Below are 20096 nucleotides of genomic sequence, written 5' to 3'. Positions count from 1 at the left end.
AAGTGTTAGATTAGAGTGAAATAGTGGTTAGAATCAGTGTTTGTGAGTTAAAAGTATTTTGGTAGAGCGAGGAGACTAGGCTTGTAACCGTCAAGTTGACCTTGAAAGAGGATTAGTTGACCTCACTTAGGCCTTCCCACCACCGCGGTTCCCCCACCCCGCCGTCACCAAGTATTTTTATTTGTTTGTGAGTTAACATATTGTAAATTAGTATGGCTGTAGCTACTGAGGTATATCAGAGTGTGATTGAGTGCGTGAAAGAGAGTGTTGAGGTGGGATTGGGAGAGTTTGTTGTGTGTGAGATGTGTGGGCACGACAGGAAGGTCGTTGACTTTTCTGAGTGTATGGTGTGTAGGCTCAAGAGCGAGAATTTAGTTCTTTCTCTTGAGCACCGAGAATTGCGAGAGGAAATCAGAAAGCTAAGTGAGGGAAAAAGTGCGAACGAAGTTCTCATCTTTGAATTGAAGGAGGAGGTTAAGAGGCTTGGGAGGCAGTGGAAAAAATTAGGCAGATCAGTGTTAGGCCGAAGGTTGGACCTTCTGAGGGCGACAGGGTGGCTTGGCCCTCTGTCGGGAAGAGCAGAGTGGGGAAGAGGGAGCAGGCGAGCCAGACTGGGAAAGATAGTAGTCAGGATAGGCAGAGATGGCAGGTTGCGAGGGGAAGGAAAGCGGAGACAGTTAAGGAGGATAGGACTAAACCTGTTGAGTGTGAAAATAGGTTCGGTTTGTTTGAGGGGGAGGGGGAGAGTGAGAGTGGAGTGAATGAAGTGGTTGTGGTGAGTGAAAGGAGAAAGAAGGGGGTAGAGGAGAGGAGGAGGATGGTTGTGCCTAGCACACCTCAGGTGTGTGTGGTGGGTGACTCTCAGGTTAGGTATTTAGATAGCACTTTCTGTGGGAAAGACGGATAGGAGGACGAACGTGTGTAATACTGGTGCAGGTGTGAAGGCAGTGAGTGAGGAGGTGCAGAAGAGGGTTGGGGCCCTGGGGGATGGAGAGGGAGGGTGTAGTAGTTTTGCACGTAGGTGGGAACGATGTCAGAGCAGGTGGGTCGGAGGAGTTAGTGGCAAGATTTCGGGAAATGTTAGGCAAGATAAGGGAGAGTGGTAGGAGGTGTGTAGTGTCAGGAATCTTGCCTCGTGTGTATGTTAGCAGGGAATGGTTGTCTAGAGCCATTGGTGTGAATGATCGGGTAAAAGGGATGTGTAAGGATGTGGATGTCAGCTTTGTGGATGTATGGGATAGGTTCTATGGGCGAAGGGATGGTGTGCATCTGAGTAGGAAGGGTGTGGATGTGCTGAGTGGATGTCTGGAGGGGGGAGTTGGGATGGAGTGTAGGGGGTGAGGTAGCAAATGCATTCCAGAAGAAAGATGCTAGACATAAATTAGATAGGATAAACAGAGATAGTGAAAAGATTAGGAAAGATTTCCAGGTGCAAATAGGAGAGAATAAGATTAGGATTCCAAATAAGGAGACAGCATCTAGGAAGGTAGCAGGACTTAAATGTTTTTATGTAAATGCCAGGAGTCTTAGGAACAAGAAGGACGAGTTATCTAGTTATATAGTTGAGGAGGACTTAGATGTTGTATGTGTCACAGAGGCATGGGTAAATGAGGAAAAGTTTAGGAAAATAGGAAAGAATATGAAGTAGATGGATACATTATGTATTTACACCAGAGAATTGGTAGGATAGGCGGAGGAGTAGTTATTTATGTAAAAAAATCCTTCATTTCCAGTCAGGTTAATGGTATTAAGGTAGATAACAGAGTAGAGTCCTTATGGCTGGATGTTAGAGTAAACAAAAGTAAGGTTATTAGAGTAGGAGCTTTTTATAGGCCACCTAACCAGTCAGCAGATGTAGACAACCTTATGGTAGATGAGATAAATAGGGGGTGTACTAGTCAGACAATTATCTTAGGGATTTTAATCTTAAGTCAGTAAACTGGGAGAGGATGGTAGGAGATGCTAGTGAAAATAAGTTTATGGAAAGTTTTCAGGATAACTATTTAGTGCAGATGGTAGATAAACCTACTAGGGGGAGGAAGGTTTTAGACATAGTACTAACAAATATTGAGCATTGTTTAAAGGAAGTTGAGGTAGGAGAGACTTTAGCAAACAGTGACCATCATATAATTAGATTTATCATTAATTCCAGTAGGGATAATATAGTGAATAAGACTAGAGTCCCAAACTATCAGAAAGGCAATTATGGTAGGTTACGTCAGTTATTAGGAGAGGTAAACTGGGAAGATAGTTTTGGAAATAAAACTGCACAGGAGATGTGGGATATTTTTAAGGTTGTAGTAAAGGGTATAGTGATGCAGTGTATCCCTTACAAAGATATAAGGCAGAGAAACAGGAAGCCATTATGGTGGACTCATGAGATAGGTAGCCAGATCAGAGAGAAGAAGAGGGCATACAGAGAGTTGCAGAAAAGTGGGAAGATGTAGATTTGATTAGGTACAGACAGGTCAGAGATGATTTGAGTAAGGTTATAAAAAAAGTAAAAGGCAGGCAGAGATAAAACTAGCTAGAGCTGGGAGTAAAGATCCCAAAAATTATATAGTTATTACAAGGTCAGTGATAAAAGAAATAAGGATAGGATTGGACCACTCAGAAAAGATGGTGTAGTAGTGGATCAAAATGAAGACATAGTAGAATTATTGAATGAACAATTTTCTTCAGTATTTACTAGGGAAAGAATAGGAAATCCTGTTACAAACAGTGCGACAAGTAGTTTAAGAGCTTTAGAAAATATTGATATAAAACCGGGAATTATTAGGAAATTTATTCTTGAACTAGACGATAGGAAAGCTAGTGGTCCTGATGAGCTACATGCCAGAGTACTTAAGGAGGGTGTAGACAGTATTTCTGAAGCACTTAAGTTAATCTTTGAAAGATCACTTAGGTTTGCTGAGATACCTCAGGACTGGAAGTTAGCTAATGTTACTCCAATATTTAAAAAAGGTAGGAAGGATGATGCGAATAATTATAGACCGATCAGTTTAACTAGTATAGTATGTAAGATACTAGAGAAAATCATTAAGGGTAGTATTTGGGAGCATTTAAATGAGAATAGATTAATTAGAGATACCCAACATGGCTTTAAATCAGGGAGGTCCTGTCTTACAAATTTGCTTGATATCTTAGAATATATTACCAAGGAGTTAGATGATGGAAATAGCATAGATGTTATATATCTAGATTTTAGCAAGGCGTTTGATAAGGTACCGCATAGGAGGCTAGTGTACAAATTGAGACTACATGGGATAGGGGGTAGGTTAGTTGATTGGATTAGTGAATGGCTTTCTGATAGGAAACAGAGAGTAGTATTAAATGGGGCAATTTAGGAGTAGTGATAGACATGACTATGAAATTTTCAAAGCAATGTTTAGAAGCAAGAAATAGGGCAAATAGGATCCTGGGTTTTATAAATAGAAATGTTAGTTATAAAAGTAAGGAAGTGGTGCGTAGCTTATATAATTCCTATGTTAGGCCCCATTTAGAGTATTGCATACAGGCCTGGTCACCCCACTATAGGCAGGATATCAACATGTTAGAAGCAGTTCAGAGAAGAGCAACTAGGATGATACCAGCATTAAAGCGCCTGGAGTATAGAGATAGATTAAAGGAATTAAATATGTTTTCATTTGAGAGGAGATGTATAAGAGGGGATATGATAGAGTTATTTAAAATGTTCTCAGATACAAACTACATAGACGTGAGATCTTTCTTTACCTTAGAGGAGGGAAATAGGACTAGAAATCATGGCAGGAAGATTAGAAAGCAAGGCTGCAGGTTAGATATAAGAAAATATTTCTTTAGTCATAGGGTGGTAGACCTGGAATGCATTGCCAGAGACGGTTGTAAATAGCACTAGTTTGACAATGTTTAAAAACAGATTAGATAAGCACTTAAATTTATTAGATTTATAATTATGTATAGCACTGCATGATAGTTTTTATAAGAAATTTACTATAGTTAAATAAGACATGATCCCCATGTATGGGGACCACAAATTGTAGAGGATTTCGCTGCAGGACTTAGCCCTGTTAATGGGCCAAATATTTAGAATTAGTATATAATGTATTGTGTACTTGTAAGTGTATCTTTAAGTACTGATGACGAGGTCGCTGTGCGACTGATACAGGGTAACCTAGATGGGCCCTGGTGGCCCTTTGTTATCCTATTATTTATGTTATGTTAACTTGTGAAGTCAACAACAACAAACAGAACCAGAGTTGAAGAGAACAGATGATTTTTCAGTTATAATTATGTGTACATAGTTAGTGTCGCCTTCTGGAGTGACGGGAGGTGGCACAATGGTAGTAGTCTTAGTAGCAGTAGTAGTAGTGGTGGTGGTGGAGTGGTGTAAGTAAGTAAGTCAGTGGGAGAGGAAATGATCGTGTCTGTCTTATCATTGATAAAAGTGCATTTCTTATATTTGTTCGTTTATTTGTATCTTAGTTTTAGAATAAGCCTGATAGAAGGTTAGTAGCAGGCAGGAAGGAGCAGGAACAGTAGTAATAACAGAAACATCCTCATGCCATTAAGTAATGTGATAGAACTTATAGAAATGTAAGATTTTCTCAAGTTCTAAATAGACAAATGCTAACACTCGAAAATAATGAAAAATAAAGACAAAATAGTAGTAATAAGGTAAATACGTCCAAGTATTAGATAAGGTAAGAGAGTTTATGAGTTATAGTAAGAAAGACGAATGCTGAAATCCAAAAATAATGCAAAATATCTAAAGAATAAGCCAGGCAAAAGGGGGGAGTAGAAATTATACAACTACCTCTTATTACCTATTTCCATTCATTACCTTATTACCTGTGATTGTGAAAGGGTACGTAGATTACTTACCTCTATGAATTACTTACTTATAACCTGCCTATCTATCTAGAAATTACTGAACTATTTCTGCCTACCTTTACTAATTACCTACCTAACATAATCTAACTAATCCATACAAGTTATCTACCTAACCAATCCTGACTTATTTCTACAGGTTACCTAATCTAACCTAACCTCTACAGATTACATACCTATCCTAACTAACCTCCAAAAATTACCTACCAAACCTAACCTAACCTAACCTTGCATCCTTATAATTAATCTAACTTTGTGAAACCAAACTCCACCACCACCACTACTGCCACTGTTACTGTTACTGTTTCTGTTTCTGTTTCTGTTTCTACTACTACTACTACTACTACTACTACTGTTGATGCTGCTGCCACCACCACCACCACCACCACCACCACCACCACCACCACCACCACCACCACCACCACCACCACCACCACCACCACTACTACTACTACTACTACTACTACTACTACTACTACTACTACTACTACTACTACTACTACTACTACTACTACTATTTCTACTACTACTGCTGCTGCTGCTGCTGCTGCTGCTGCTGCTGCTGCTGCTGCTGCTGCTCTTACTGCTATCACTACCACTACCACTACCACTATTTCTACTTCTACTACTCAGGAACGGTTTTTGCTATGGGCAATGTGGGCGACCGCCTAGGGCACAATCTATGTAGGGGCACACGGATGCCCCTAACCCCCCATCCCAGAAAAAAAAAAATTGCCAGTTTTCTACACTAATACTGTTATAACTTCCATGTCAAGTTAGAGAAGTGGTCGCTGGGGCACCTGTACTATCACGTTGACCTACTGCTGAGTCATGTATACAGGTTATGTGTCAAAAGCAAAACGCTGGGGGGGGACGAAGTATCAACTTTCGCCTGTGAATCTCACTTTCAGGTGGGGTTTGGTGGTGGGTTTGGGTTTGCGTTTCGGGAGGCGGAGGACATCTGATGGAGTTCACCCAGGGCGTAAAAGTAGCCAGGACTGCCTCTGCCATTACTACTATTACCACTTCTCCTCCTATAGTGTCAGCATGGGCAGTCGAGACACACGGCGGGTTTTGGGACCTGAGAAGAGTGTGTGTCATACCTTGCTGCGGCCACCCGTTTCTCGTGCTTTCCTGAGAGAAGATGGACTACGCTGGGATGGCCGCACGCCTCAGGACCCTCGCAAGCTGTGTAGGTGCTGTGTGTGTGAGAGAAAGGGAAAGTGAGTGTGTTTTTTTGGTGGTTTTGAATGTTTGCAGTTGTGAAAAATTAGTGTTTTGGTATTTTTTATTTACTTTTTTTGTATGTTTTATTTTTGTAGGTACTGTGTGTGTGTGTGTGTGTGTGTGTGTGTGTGTGTGTGTGTGTGTGTGTGTGTGTGTCTGTGTGTGTGTGTCTGTCTGTGTCTGTGTCTGTGTCTCTGTGTGAGAGAGAGAGAGAGAGAGAGAGAGAGAGAGAGAGAGAGAGAGAGAGGGGATGTATCTGTGGGTGTTTGTGGTTGTGAAAATTAGTGTTATTGGTGTATTTTTACTTTTAATGGGATTGAAATTTCTTATATAATTTTTGTGTGTTTTCTATCTATGGTTTGTGTTGATCAAACATTTTTTTGTATGATTTTTATGTCTTCTTTCACTATCTTTGTTTTTAATACATTTTTTCATATCTGTGCCTCATTTTCTTCCAGTTGAGAGGCTGGTAGCATGCTCAAGTTTTTTCCAGCTCTGTTTATCCATTACACCTTCCAATACCACCACCTAGTATTTACTAATTTTATTCTTATTTGATTTAGCCATTTCCGTGTTAAACTCTGGAACTCCCAATCTGCTTCTATATGTCTCTCTTCCTATCACCGGAATTAACTGAAGAGGGATGTTTCAAGACATTAATCCTATTCTTTTGTCTAACTTTCTTTGATCTACTCAGGGGACTGGCATCTAAGTGGGCCTTGTTTTGTTTAATAATTTTTGTTTTCCTTGGCCAGTTTTCCCCTCTTACATAAAAGGCATCTCATTTCTCCAACATTTAGTCTATCTTTCCTTGAAAATACACCCTGGCCACTGTCAAGCTGCTCTTTTACTCTCACTTCACCTCTCCCTCTCTCTTGCAGTCATGAGTGTGGGCATGATAACTCAGGCCAAGGGTTCGTCGTATGTGGAAGTTGGCAATACTAAGGTGTGCTGTGGTGTGTATGGCCCAAAAGATGTGCAGAGAGGGCAGGATTTCAAGATGTCTGGGCAGGTAAGTGTGTGTGTGTGTGTGTGTGTTTCACTGTTTGATCTGCTGCAGTCTCTGACGAGACAGCCAGACGTTACCGTACGGAACGAGCTCAGAGCTCATTATTTCGGATCTTCGGATAGGCCTGAGACCAGGCAGACATCACACACCGGGACAACAAGGTCACAACTCCTCGATTTACATCCTGTACCTACTCACTGCTAGGTGAACAGGGGCTACACGTGAAAGGAGACACACCTAAATATCTCCACCCGGCCAGGGAATGGAACCCTGGTCCTCTGGCTTGTGAAACCAGCACTCTAACCACTGAGCTACCGGGCGTGTGTGTGTGTGTGTGTGTGTGTGTGTGTGTGTGTGTGTGTGTGTGTGTGTGTGTGTGTGTGTGTGTGTGTGTGTGTGTGTGTGTGTGTATTTACCTAATTGTAACATACGGGAAAAGAGCTATGCTCGTACTGTCCCGTCTCCATATCTACTAATGTCCAGCTTTTTCTTAAAATCATGAATATTCCTTGCGTTGACCACTTCCATGTCTAAACTATTCCATGCTTCCACCCTTCTATGAGGAAGCTATATTTTTCACATCTCTCCTATAAGTGGCCATTTTAGTTTTTCCCATGCCCTCTCGACATTCTTTCATTCCACATACACAGATCTTCCCTATCCATTTTTTCCATGCCAATCATCACTCTGTATATTGCTATCAGGTCTCCCTTTCTCTTCTGTTTTCCAGGGTCGGAAGTTGCATTCTGTTCAGTCTGTCTTCATAAGTCAAATCTCTTAAGTCAGGCACCATTTTTGTTGCAGCCCTCTGTACTTTCTCTAGTTTCCTTATGTGTTTCTTTAAGTTCGGAGCCCACTGTATTGTTGCATATTCAAGCCTCGGTCTTATCATTGCAGTAATTATTTTCTTCATCATTTCTTCATCTAAATATACGAACGCCACTCTTATGTTCCTTAATAAGTTCAATACTTCTCCAATTATTTTGTTTATATGTTTCTCTGGCAATAGGTCATTGGTAATTGTCACCCCAAGGTCTTTTTCTTCATGACTGGTTTTTATGTCTTCATTTCCTATCTTGTACATACTCCTGATTCTTCTTTCACTCTTGCCAAACTCTAATTTCTTGCATTTTGTCGTGTTGAACTCCATTTGGCATGTACAGCTCCATTTCCATATTCTGTCCAAGTCTTCCTGGAGTAGTTCGCAATCTTTGTCACATCTCACTTTTCTTAACAATTTTGCATCGTCTGCAAATAGGCTCACATAACTGGACACCCCATCCACCATGTCATTTATGTAGACCGCGAACATTACTGGTGCCAACACTGATCCCTGTGGAACTCCACTCTCCACCAAGCCCCATTCTGATGGTCTGTCCTTAATTATTGTTCTCATTTCTCTTCCTACCAAAAGTCTTCCATCCATTTTAGTAAACTGCCATGCACTCCTCCTACCATTTCAAGTTTCCAGATCAGTCTCCGGTGTGGTACCTTATCAAAGGCCTTTTTTAAATCCAGATATATTCCATCAGCCCAACCATCTCTTTCCTGTATTACATCTATCACCCTCGAATAGTAACATATCAGGTTTGTCGTGCATGAACGCCCTTTTCTAAAACCAAATTGACACTCACAAAGTATGTCATTTTCTCCAAGAAGTCTGTCCATCTATTCTTCACCACCCTCTCACACATCTTAGCTACCACACTTGTAAGTGACACTGGTCTATAGTTCAATGGGTCTCTCTTGTTACCTGATTTATAAATTGGGACAATGTTAGCTCTTTTCCAGTCTTGGGGCACTACACCTTCCCTTAATGAGGCATCAATTACTTCACAAACTTTTTCTGCCAGTTGCTCCTGCATTCTCTTAAAATCCATCCTGATACCCCATCAGGTCCCACAGCTTTTCTCACTTCTAAACTCCCCATCATATTCTTGATTTCCTCCACAGTTACTTGAAACTCCTTCATAATCCCTTTCTGTTCCATTACCAGTGGTTTGTCAAAAGCAGTCTCCTTTGTGAATACCTTCCGAAAGCATCCATTCATAGCCTCTGCCATTTCCCTGCGATCCTCACTGCATACTCCATTTACTTCTAAACTTTCAATACTTTCTCTATTTTTGATGTTGTTGTTCACATGTCTGTAAAAAAGCCTTGGTTGGTCTTTACATTTATCAATTATATCCTTTTCTTGTTTCTTTCTTTCTTCTCTTCTAATCAACACATATTCATTTCTTGCTCTTTTGTAACTTTCCCACTGCTTAATCCGTCTTTTCCTTCTCCACCTCTTCCATGCATCCTCTTTTCTTGTTCTAGCCTTTTCACATCTATCGTTAAACCAGTCCTGCTTTCCAACTTCTCTATGTTGTCTTATTGGTACAAATTTTTCTCACCTTCTTTGTATATTTTTATAAATTCCTTCCACTTTTCATTTGCTCCTTAGCACTCTTGAATTTCATCCAATTTGTCTCTTGAAAGAATTTCTTTAGGTTTCCAAAATCTGTCTTGGCATAATTCCATCTTCCCACTTTATATTCTTCATTTCTTCTAGATTTCTCTTCATCTATCACCTTGAACTCCAAAACTGCATGATCACTCTCTGCTAAAGGGCACTCCACCCTCATCTCCTCAATGACCATTGGCTCTGTACTAAAGACCAAGTCCAGTCTTGACGATGCTCCTCTCCTCCAAACCTAGTATCTTCTTTGACCCACTGAGTTAACACATTTTCCATTGCCAGTGTCAATAGTGTATTTCCCCATGTTGTCTCTGATCCTTCCATTGACCAGTCCTCCCAACACACCTCTTTACAATTAAAATCTCCCATCATTATAGTTCGTTCACAGCCACCCAACATTTCTTCCAGACATGTTCCTGTATCACTTATCATTTCTTCATATTCCTGTACTGACCATGCATTTGTCTTAGGTGGTACGTACACCACTATGTAGTGCCTCTTTTTTTCCTTCATTAGTTTTTGCTCTGATCTTTAGCACTTCTGCCTTTCCCATACCTTCTTTCACTTGATCCACCTTTATATCTTTTTTTAACCAGCAACATCACTCCTCCTCCCATCTTACCTACTCTATTTCTTTTCCAAACATTATATTTCCCTTCTCCAACCATCATCAGGTCTTCTCCCTCTCTCAGTTTTGTTTCAGTAAGACCCACAATATCTGGGTTCTTGTCCCTCAAGTAATCGTTGAGTTCTAAAATCCCCGATATCACTCCATTTATGTTGGAATACATTACATTCCGCTCATACGAAAGTTTCTTTAGTCCTTTCTTGCTGTACTTTTCTGGGTTATGAACCACTTCCTCAGTCTCATATCCAAGATTCTCCAGAAAAACTCTTTCTTCTCCTCTTCTGTCCTCTCTTCATTTTTTTCAAAGCCTCCTTTCTCAACTCATTTAACATTTCTCTTTCCTTTTCACCGAGATTTCTTCTCAACCAAATCTTCCTTGTTGTTTCCTGCTGGGCTAGCCTCCATGACTTCTCCACCAATTCATCTACATCCTTTTGTGACTTAAGTTTGATTCTTATTGGCCTCATACCTTCTCCTGTGAACTTTCCAATTCTATGGAAGTCCTCTATTTCTTGTACTAGGTCTTTTCCCTCCTCCTGCAGCACATTAATGATATTATTTATCACCTTTTTTATGTTTTTCTCTCTCCATTTTACTCGGTGTCTTATCCTCCTCCACACCAAATATCACCACACATCTTTTTTTGTCTACAGTTTCCCTCACCAATGTCTCATTTGACTTAATAACCTTCACCACTTTCTCAGCAATCTTCTCTTCTATGATCTGTTGATCTATAATTTCAGCAAGGCCCAAAGTTTTCTCCCCAGACTCTTTGATTTCCTTTTCCAGACTTGCAACTTTGTAATTTACCTCCTTTCTTTCCACTTCCTGACTTTTTTTCCATTCAGCCTGCTTCTCCATCACTTTTCCTAGAGATTCTCCACATTTGTCGCAATTCACTTTAATTAGCTTAACTTCCTCTTTCAGTACTTCATTTTCTTTCTTCATATCGGCGCACTCTTTCATTACATTGTCATAACTCGTTTCCAGGCCCCCATACTTTTCAAACAGATTTTCAATTTTACCTTCCAACTCCAGAATTTTCTTCACATAAATGCTCTTCTCCATTATTCCTTGAAATCCTGTGAAGTCTGATTCATCTTTCGAGTTCACGGCCGCCATGTTGTGTGTGTGTGTGTGTGTGTGTGTGTGTGTGTGTGTGTGTGTGTGTGTGTGTGTAATTTACCTCGGTCGCCTGCTGGTCACCCAGCCAGTCTTCCCCATTACGGAATGAGCTCAGAACTCATACACCGATCTTCGGGTAGAACTGAGACCACAACACACTCCACACACCGGGAAATATATATATATATATATATATATATATATATATATATATATATATATATATATATATATATATATATAAAGGATCTGTTTCTATATTATATAATGGGAGTACTTTTAGATGTTTTTTGTGGGAGTAGATGAACCGTTACCATACTTATAATTCACATTGTGTTTCTGTCTCTTGAGAACACACTTTATCATCTCTGTGGCCTCTTAAAAATGTCGTGATGGGAGAACAAAGCGTTTCAGAATATGAGCCTAAAAACCACAATAACTTCGCCAGAATCTGGTATTGTTGTTAAATATTGCACGAAAGGGAGACACGAAATTCTTTTGCTATTCCTTATCCTTTGTGGTGTGACAGGAAGGGTGTTAAGTGATGCATTATGAAGTCGTCTGTCTCACACAGAAATTTATAATAGAAATTAATTAATAATAATAACAAACGATTTATTAAAGTTGCAGTATACACATACTGAAAATCTATACATGGGTCAGGGAGAAGCTCTGTCCTAATGGTTTATTGTTCGCACCATGGCGGGGATCGTACGGAGGCGGTATCGGCCCGTGTGTGATGCCGTAATGGGCATTATCTTGTGACGACACGGACCGGGCGAGGCTACAGGTGGAGCAGCTGGTGTAAGCATGGATGGCGCAGCAAGGCCCTCGCAAGTTTCTCCAGGGCTTCTCGGTGTCTGGTCTACAGTTCGGGCAGACTCAGGGTGGTGATGGCGTGTTTGTAGTCCTTTGTAGGCCGAGGATGAGCCTACACGCCCTCTTTTCACAGTCTCCAGCCGCTGCTGTTGATTGGAGCAGAGAACAAATTTATAGTCAGCCTCTCACGTGGATCCTTTCTACTGACCGTATAGATGAATCATTCATGAAGCTATTACTACAATCATGAAAAGAAAATACACTTGAAAAGATGTAAAGTGTGTTGATAAAAGGCGAAAAAATAAGATTGGGTTATCATTATTAACTTGTTGTTGTTGTTGTTGTTGTTGTTGTTGTTGCTGTTGTTGTTGTTGTTGTTGTTGTTGTTGTTGTTGTTGTTGTTGTTGTTGTTGTTGTTATTATTATTATTATTATTATTATTATTATTATTATTATTATTATTATTATTATTATTATTATTATTATTATTATCATTATTATTATATTTATCATTATTATTATTATTGTTATTATTAAATGATATTGATATTGTATTGAATTGAAGGTGTGTGTGTGTGTATTTACCTAGTTGTAGTTTTACAGGGCCTGGGCTTTATGCTCGTGTGGCCCCGTCTCCATATCAACACGTATCCAATCTTACTTTAAAAGTGTGCACACTTGTTGCAGACACTACTTCTTCATCTAAACTGTTCCACGTCTCAATACATCTCTGTGGGAAACTATATTTTTTTATATCTCTCAGACATCTTCCCTTTCTCAGCTTTTTACTATGCGATCTTGTGCTTCGGGTGTCATATTCTTCTCTCAGGATCAGTTTCTCATTATCCACTTGGTCCATTCCGTTGATCAATTTATAGACTTGTATCAGGTCTCCTCTCTCCCTTCTTTGTTCCAAGGTTGGTAGATCCATAGCCTTTAGTCTCTCCTCATATGTCATCCCTTCAAGTTCTGGGACCATTCTTGTAGCCATTTTTTGTAGCCTCGCCAATTTTCTTATGTGTTTCTTTTTATGAGGGGTCCACACTACTCCTGCATATTCCAATCTGGGTCTTATTATAGTATTTATCAATTTCTTCATCATTTCTTTGTCCATGTAGTGAAATGCTACTCCAATATTTCTTAGCAAATTATATGTTTCTCTAAAAATTCTATCAGTATGGCTTACTGGTTGATTGTTTTCTTCCATCGTCACTCCTAAGTCCTTTTCCTTTTTGACTTTCTCTAGTTCTACTCCATCTCCCATCTTATAGATTTCCACAGGTCGTCTTTCACTCTTTCCCATTTCCATGACATGGCTTTTGTTCACATTGAATTCCATTTCCCACTTCTTACTCCATTCCCAGATCTTATTAAAGTCTTCTTGCAGTATTTCGCAATCCTCCTTTTGCTTTATAACTCTGCACAGTTTCGTATCATCCGCAAACAAATTTATGTAGCTGTTCACTCCTTCTGGCATGTCGTTAATATAAATGAGGAAAAGTACTGGTGCCAATACTGACCCCTGTGGCACTCCACTTTCTACTGCTCTCCACTTGGACTTCATATCTTTAACTACCGTCCTTATTTCTCTCCCCCTCAAATAATTTTCTATCCATTTCAATGTGCTTCCTTTTAAGCCACCCTTCTCCTCTAACTTCCACAGTAATCTTGCGTGTGGCACTTTGTCAAACGCCTTTTTTAAATCCAAATAGATGCAGTCAACCCATCCCTCTCTCTCTTGTACTCTATCAACTATTCTAGAATAGAAACTCAATAAATTAGTTACACAAGACCGTCCTTTTCTAAAACCAAATTGGCTATTTGATATTAATTTGATGTCTTCAAGGAACTCGATCCATTGTTTCTTTATTATTCTTTCACACATCTTGCATATTACACTAGTTAGTGATACCGGTCTGTAATTTAAAGGTTCTTCCTTCCTTACGCTCTTATATATGGGAACCACCTCAGCTCTTTTCCATTCTACTGGCACTGTTCCATTTTCTATTGAGCATTTTATGATGTTGTATATAGGACTTGCTAGTTCTTCCTACATTCTTTCAGTATTCTGCCTGAGACTTCATCCGGTCCCATTGCCTTCTCTTCATCCAGTTCCTTCATTAACTCTTTTATTTCAAGCTTGGTTACTTTAATCTCTTTCATATAGATTGTCTCTCTATTACCCTGTGGCCTCTCAAATTTGGATTCTTTAGTAAAGACCTCCTGGAATTTTTATTTAATAGTTCTGCCATACTTTTGGGTCTTCCACCATCCCGTTCTCTCCTTTTAACCTTTCTATTGTTTCTTTTTGCCTAATTTTTCCATTTATGAATCTATAGAACAATTTTGGTTGCTCCTTACATTTTTCGACAATATCTCTTTCGAAGTTCTTTTCCTCTTCCTTCCTCACCTTAACATATTCATTTCTCGCTGCCTTGAAGTTTTCCTTGTTTGTTGGATTCCTATTTCTCCTCCACCTTTTCCATGCTCCATCTCTTTTCTCCTTTGCCTTGGCACACTTTGCATTAAACCAATCTTTCTTTCCTTCTTCTTTTGGTCTATATTTTGGGACATATTCCCTGACTCCTGTTTTGTAAATTTCCAAAAATAAGTTATATTTGTCTTGCATTGTCTCTGAGTTTTCCATCTCCTCCCAGTCTACGTTTTTAAAATAGTTCTTGAGATTCTCAATATCAGCCTTTCTGTAATTTAATCGGTCTCCTTTGTATGAATCGTCTCTATCTTCCTTTCCTTCTTCTATATCTATTGTGTGTGTGTGTGTGTGTGTGTGTGTGGGTGACAAGAAAAAAAAAAAAGTGTGTGTGTGTGTGTGTGTGTGTGTGTGTGTGTGTGTGTGTGTGTTATTCACCATGGTCGTTTGCTGGTCACCCAGCCAGCCTTTCCCCTACGTAAAAAGCTCAGACCTCATAGTGACCGATCTTGGAGTAGGACTGTGCGTGTATGTGTGTGCTATGTTTGTGTTTTTGTTGTGTTTGTGTTGTGTTGTGCTGTGTTTGTGTTGTGTTTATGATTGTAGTTGCAGTAAGAAGGCGGGTGTTTTTGTGGCTGCAGTACCATATAAAGAACATTTGTACATTATTGTCAGAAGAAACAGACTTAAGAAGCTTTCTAATGAGAGTGAGAACTTAATTTGAGATAGAGAGTGATAGCTAATCTAACCTAACCTAACCTAACCTAACCTAACCTATCCTAACCTAACCTAACCTAACGTAACCTATCCTATCCTAACTTAACCTATCCTATCCTATCCTAACCTAACCTAACCTAACCTATCCTATCCTAACCTAGCCTAGCCTAGTCTAGCCTAACCTAACCTAACCTAATCTAACCTAATCTAACCTAGCATAGCCTAGACTAGCCTATTTGTGTTGTTTGTTGTGTGTTGTGTTGTGTGTTTGTGTTGTGTTGTGTTGTGTTGTGTTGTGTTGTGTTGTGTTGTGTGTTGTGTTGTGTTGTGTGTTGTGTTGTGTTGTGTTGTGTTGTGTTGTGTTGTGTGTTGTGTTCTGTGTTGTGTTGTGTGTTTGTGTTGTGTGTTGTGTTGTGTGTTTGTGTTGTGTGTGTGTGTTGTGTTGTGTTGTGTTGTGTGTTGTGTTGTGTGTTGTGTTGTGTTGTGTGTTGTGTGTAGTGGTTGGAGCTCTTTCTCCCCAAAAAGGCTCCTTCCGTGTGTGTTGTGTTGTGTTGTGTTGTCTTGTGTGTTCCTTAATCCTAGAGTCCTTAAAACTACGTTCCTTAATCCTAGAGTCTTTAATCCTAGAGTCCTTATATCTACGGTTTCTGCAACTACATTTTATTTATTTATTTATTTTTTTTTTTTTTTTTTACAGCTACAATCTATGCCCAATAGGCAGTGGTTGGCACGCCTCCAGCCCCTCACAGGTACACTGCTGCGGAGGGGCCCAGTCCTCCCCTAAAGGGGCTCCTCAGGTGGTCAGATTGCAGTGTCTGCTGGGGACTGTTCAGTCCCCTAGCTGTTCATGATGAGCATTTTCTGGCTGTGGGGGGCTGCAGGTATATGGCGCCAACGGTTGATCCAAGGGTCCTTAAAACTACGGTCCTTAATCCTAGAGTCCTTAATCATTGAGTCCTTAAAACTACGTTCCTTAATCCTAGAGTCCTTAATCCTAGAGTCCTTAATCCTAGAGTCCTTAAATCTACGGTTTCTGCAGCTACATTTTTTATTTATTTATTTATTTTTTTTTTTTTATTTATTTTTTTACAACTAAAATCTATGCCCAATAGGCAGTGGTTGGCACGCCTCCAGCCCCTCACAGGGACGCTACTGCGGAGGAGTCCAGTCCTCCCCTAAAGGGCTCCTCAGATGGTCAGATGGCAGTGTCTGCTGGGGACTGTTCAGACCCCTAGCTATTCATGATGAGCATTTTATGGCTGTGGGGGGCTGCAGGTATATGGCACCAACGGTTAATCCAGGGGTCCTTAAAACTACGGTACTTAATCCTAGAATCCTTAATCATTGAGTCCTTAAAACTACGTTCCTTAATCCTTAATCCTTAAATCTACGGTTTCTGAAGCTACATTTTTTTTTTTTTTTTTTTTTTTTTTTTTTTTTACAGCTACAATCTATGCCCAATAATCAGTGGTTGGCACGCCTCCAGCCCCTCACAGGGACACTGCTGCGGAGGAGCCCAGTCCTCCCCTAAAGGGCTCCTGAAATAGTCAGATTGCAGTGTCTGCTGGGGACTGTTCAGTCCCCTAGCTGTTCATGATGAGCATTTTCTGGCTGTGGGGGGCTGCAGGTATATGGCGCCAACGGTTGATCCAAGGGTCCTTAAAACTACGGTTCTTAATCCTAGAGTTCTTAATCCTAGAGTCCTTAAAACTACGTTCCTTAATCCTAGAGTCCTTAATCATTGAGTCCTTAAATCTACGGTTTCTGCAGCTATATATATATATATATATATATATATATTTTTTTTTTTTTTTTTTTTTTACAGCTACAATCTATGCCCAATAGGCAGTGGTTGGCACGCCTCCAGCCCCTCACAGGGACACTGCTGCGGAGGAGCCCAGTCCTCCCCTAAAGGGCTCCTCAGATGGTCAGATGGCAGTGTCTGCTGGGGACTGTTCAGTTCCCTAGCTATTCATGATGAGCATTTTCTGGCTGTGGGGGGCTGCAGGTATATGGCGCCAACGGTTAATCCAGAGATCCTTAAAACTACGGTCCTTAATCCTAGAGTCCTTAAAACTACGTTCCTTAATCCTAGAGTCCTTAATTCTAGAGTCCTTAATCCTAGAGTCCTTAATCCTAGAGTCCTTAATCATTGAGTCCTTAAATCTATGGTTTCTGCAGCTACATTTATTTTTTTATTTTTTTTTTTATTTATTTATTTTTTTTTACAGCAGTCTATGTCCAATAGGCAGTGGTTGGCACGCCTCCAGCCCCTCACAGGGACACTGCTGTGGAGGAGCCCAGTCCTCCTCTAAAGGGCTCCTCAGGTGGTCAGATGGCAGTGTCTGCTGGGGACTGTTCAGTCCCCTAGCTGTTCATGATGAGCATTTTCTGGCTGTGGGGGGCTGCAGGTATATGGCGCCAACGGTTAATCCAAGGGTCCTTAAAACTACGGTCCTTAATCCTAGAGTTCTTATTCATTGAGTCCTTAAAACTACGTTCCTTAATCCTAGAGTCCTTAACCCTAGAGTCCTTAAATCTACGGTTTCTGCAGCTACATTTTTTTTTTTTTTTTTTTTTTTTTTACAGCTACAATCTATGTCCAATAGGCAGTGGTTGGCATGCCTCCAGTCCCTCACAGGGACACTGCTGCGGAGGAGCCCAATCCTTCCCTAAAGGGCTCCTCAGGTGGTCAGATAGCAGTGTCTGCTGAAGACTGTTTAGTTCCCTAGCTGTTCATGATGAGCATTTTCTGGCTGGGGGGGGCTGCAGGTATATGGCGCCAACGGTTAATCCAGGGTCCTTAAAACTACGGTCCTTAATCCTAGAGTTCTTATTCATTGAGTCCTTAAAACTACGTTCCTTAATCCTAGAGTCCTTAACCCTAGAGTCCTTAAATCTACGGTTTCTGCAGCTACATTTTTTTTTTTTTTTTTTTTTTTTTTTTTTTTTTTTTTACAGCTACAATCTATGTCCAATAGGCAGTGGTTGGCACGCCTCCAGCCCCTCACAGGGACACTGCTGCGGAGGAGCCCAGTCCTCCCTAAAGGGCTCCTCAGGTGGTCAGATGGCAGTGTCTGCTGAAGACTGTTCAGTCCCCTAGCTGTTCATGATGAGCATTTTCTGGCTGTGGGGGGCTGCAGGTATATGGCCCCAACGGTTAATCCAGAGGTCCTTAAAACTACGGTCCTTAATCCTAGAGTCCTTAAATCTACGGTTTCTGCAGCTACATTTTTTTTTTTTTTTTTATTTATTTTTTTTTTATTTATTGATTTTTTTTTTCAGCTACAGTCTATGGCCAATAGGCAGTGGTTGGCACGCCTCCAGCCCCTCACAGGGACACTGCTGTGTAAGAGCCTAGTTCTCCCCTAAAGGGCTCCTCAGGTGGTCAGATGGCAGTGTCTGCTGGGGACTGTTCAGTTCCCTAGCTGTTCATGATGAGCATTTTCGGGCTGTGGGGGGCTGCAGGTATATGGCACCAACGGTTAATCCAAGGGTCTTTAAAACTACGGTCCTTAATCCTAGAGTCCTTAAAACTACGGTTCCTACAGCTACATTTTTTTTTTTTATTTATTTATTTTTTTTTTTATTTATTTTTTTTTTTTGCTGCAATCTAAGACCAATGGGCAATGGTGTGCATGCCTCCATCCCCTCACTACTGCGGAGGAGCCCAGTCCTCTCCTAAAGGGCTCCTCAGATGGTCAGATGGTAGTGTCTGCTGAGGACTGTTCAGTCCCCTAGCTGTTCATGATGAACATTTTCTGGCTGTGAGGGGGCTGCAGGTAGACACCAACAATTTTGTAGCAGGAGGAGGTGAAGCAGGAGGACCTGCAGCGTGAGGCCGGCATAGACCTGGGGCCCTAGGTCTAGCCGGCCAGCTCCTCCTTCAGCGCCTCCTGCAAGTCTTTCCCGTGCCTGAAGAAAATTAGTTTTCGGAAAAGATTTGCTTGTGAAGGTGATATAAAATTGCCGACTCTTGGTGAAAAATTGGTGTGATTGAGGTGAGTGCAAAAATCAAATACCCGTTGACGCACGCGGGAAACACCGGATGTGTGAAAGCGCTCATAGCAATACGTGTTCACCGAAACCTTTCTGCGGCTGCTGTAACGGCAAGTCTGCCGTTACGACCTCAAGTGAATATACCCATAATAGTCATTGTAATGCTACACAGTGCAGCATGTGCCGGGCTGGCAAAAGTCACTCGTGTGAAAGCTGCCTTAGATTATTCACTTCTATTTTCTGTCACTCACTAGTCAATATCCTTCAACTATTCTCTTTTTCCCAACTCTGCTCCAAAACTTTTCTTTCATATATTTTACAATTTTGTCTGATTCAGTTCTGTCTCTGTCTGTGTGGAGTTTGTTTGTTCGAGAACGAAGACTCCTTATCAGCATCTGAGAGTTAGGACAGGTATATTCAACGTTTCATTTATGAAACACCTGTATTTCCAAAGACCACAGAAGTAATTAGTCGTGTTGTGGATGTTGAGGACGTTAAATTCTTGCTAATATCCAGTAGTCACGATAGAAGTGGAACGTAAATAACATAGCATTACATATTCATATTTAGAATAACAGTAACAATGCGTTTAATAGATTACATAGATGCTCACTCGCCTTCACTGTCTTGCATCTCTTGTGCTTAACTTATGAATAGAAAATCAAACCGGTGTCAAACTAACTCATGAAGCCTGGAAGATCTACTGCTGTTTGTTGTTTCTATGCGTTCCTTTGTGATGATGATTTATGAGGTGAGGTGATAAATTACCTGTTTGAAAAATTGTCGCAGATTATAATTAGAATGAGAAAAG

At 40.6% G+C, this 20096-nt stretch overlaps 2 protein-coding genes across 2 annotated transcripts in view; both read left to right on the top strand.

The window, feature by feature from the left end:
• Window positions 1-5916: 5916 nt before the first annotated feature.
• LOC123499098 (exosome complex component MTR3-like) lies at window positions 5917-16521 on the top strand. The gene is made up of 3 exons (XM_045246719.1): window positions 5917-6061; window positions 6978-7108; window positions 16399-16521. Exons 1-3 carry the CDS (start codon window positions 5917-5919, stop codon window positions 16519-16521), a joined length of 399 nt encoding a protein of 132 aa, XP_045102654.1.
• LOC123499062 (slowpoke-binding protein-like) overlaps window positions 6043-20096 on the top strand; it is a 37688-nt gene continuing 23634 nt past the window's right edge. The window contains exons 1-2 of the mRNA XM_045246656.1: window positions 6043-6061; window positions 6978-7108. The gene's annotated coding sequence lies outside the window, so the exon portion shown is untranslated. The remainder of the gene's footprint in view (window positions 6062-6977; window positions 7109-20096) is intronic.

The sequence above is a fragment of the Portunus trituberculatus genome, chromosome 49 (genome assembly GCF_017591435.1).
Source record: "Portunus trituberculatus isolate SZX2019 chromosome 49, ASM1759143v1, whole genome shotgun sequence".
Classification (NCBI taxonomy): Eukaryota; Metazoa; Arthropoda; class Malacostraca; order Decapoda; family Portunidae; genus Portunus; species Portunus trituberculatus.
Note: the sequence above shows the minus strand (reverse complement) of the source record. Positions and strands in the feature narration are given on the sequence as shown.

Excerpts from the sequence above, each read along its gene's own strand:
- LOC123499098 (XM_045246719.1), top strand. The coding sequence starts at position 5,917 with ATGGGCAGTCGAGACACACGGCGGGTTTTGGGACCTGAGAAGAGTGTG. Across the intron at positions 6,062-6,977 it reads TCAGGACCCTCGCAAGCTGT|TCATGAGTGTGGGCATGATA; the intron begins GTAGGTGCTGTG and ends TCTCTCTTGCAG. Across the intron at positions 7,109-16,398 it reads ATTTCAAGATGTCTGGGCAG|GCAGTGGTTGGCACGCCTCC; the intron begins GTAAGTGTGTGT and ends TATGCCCAATAG.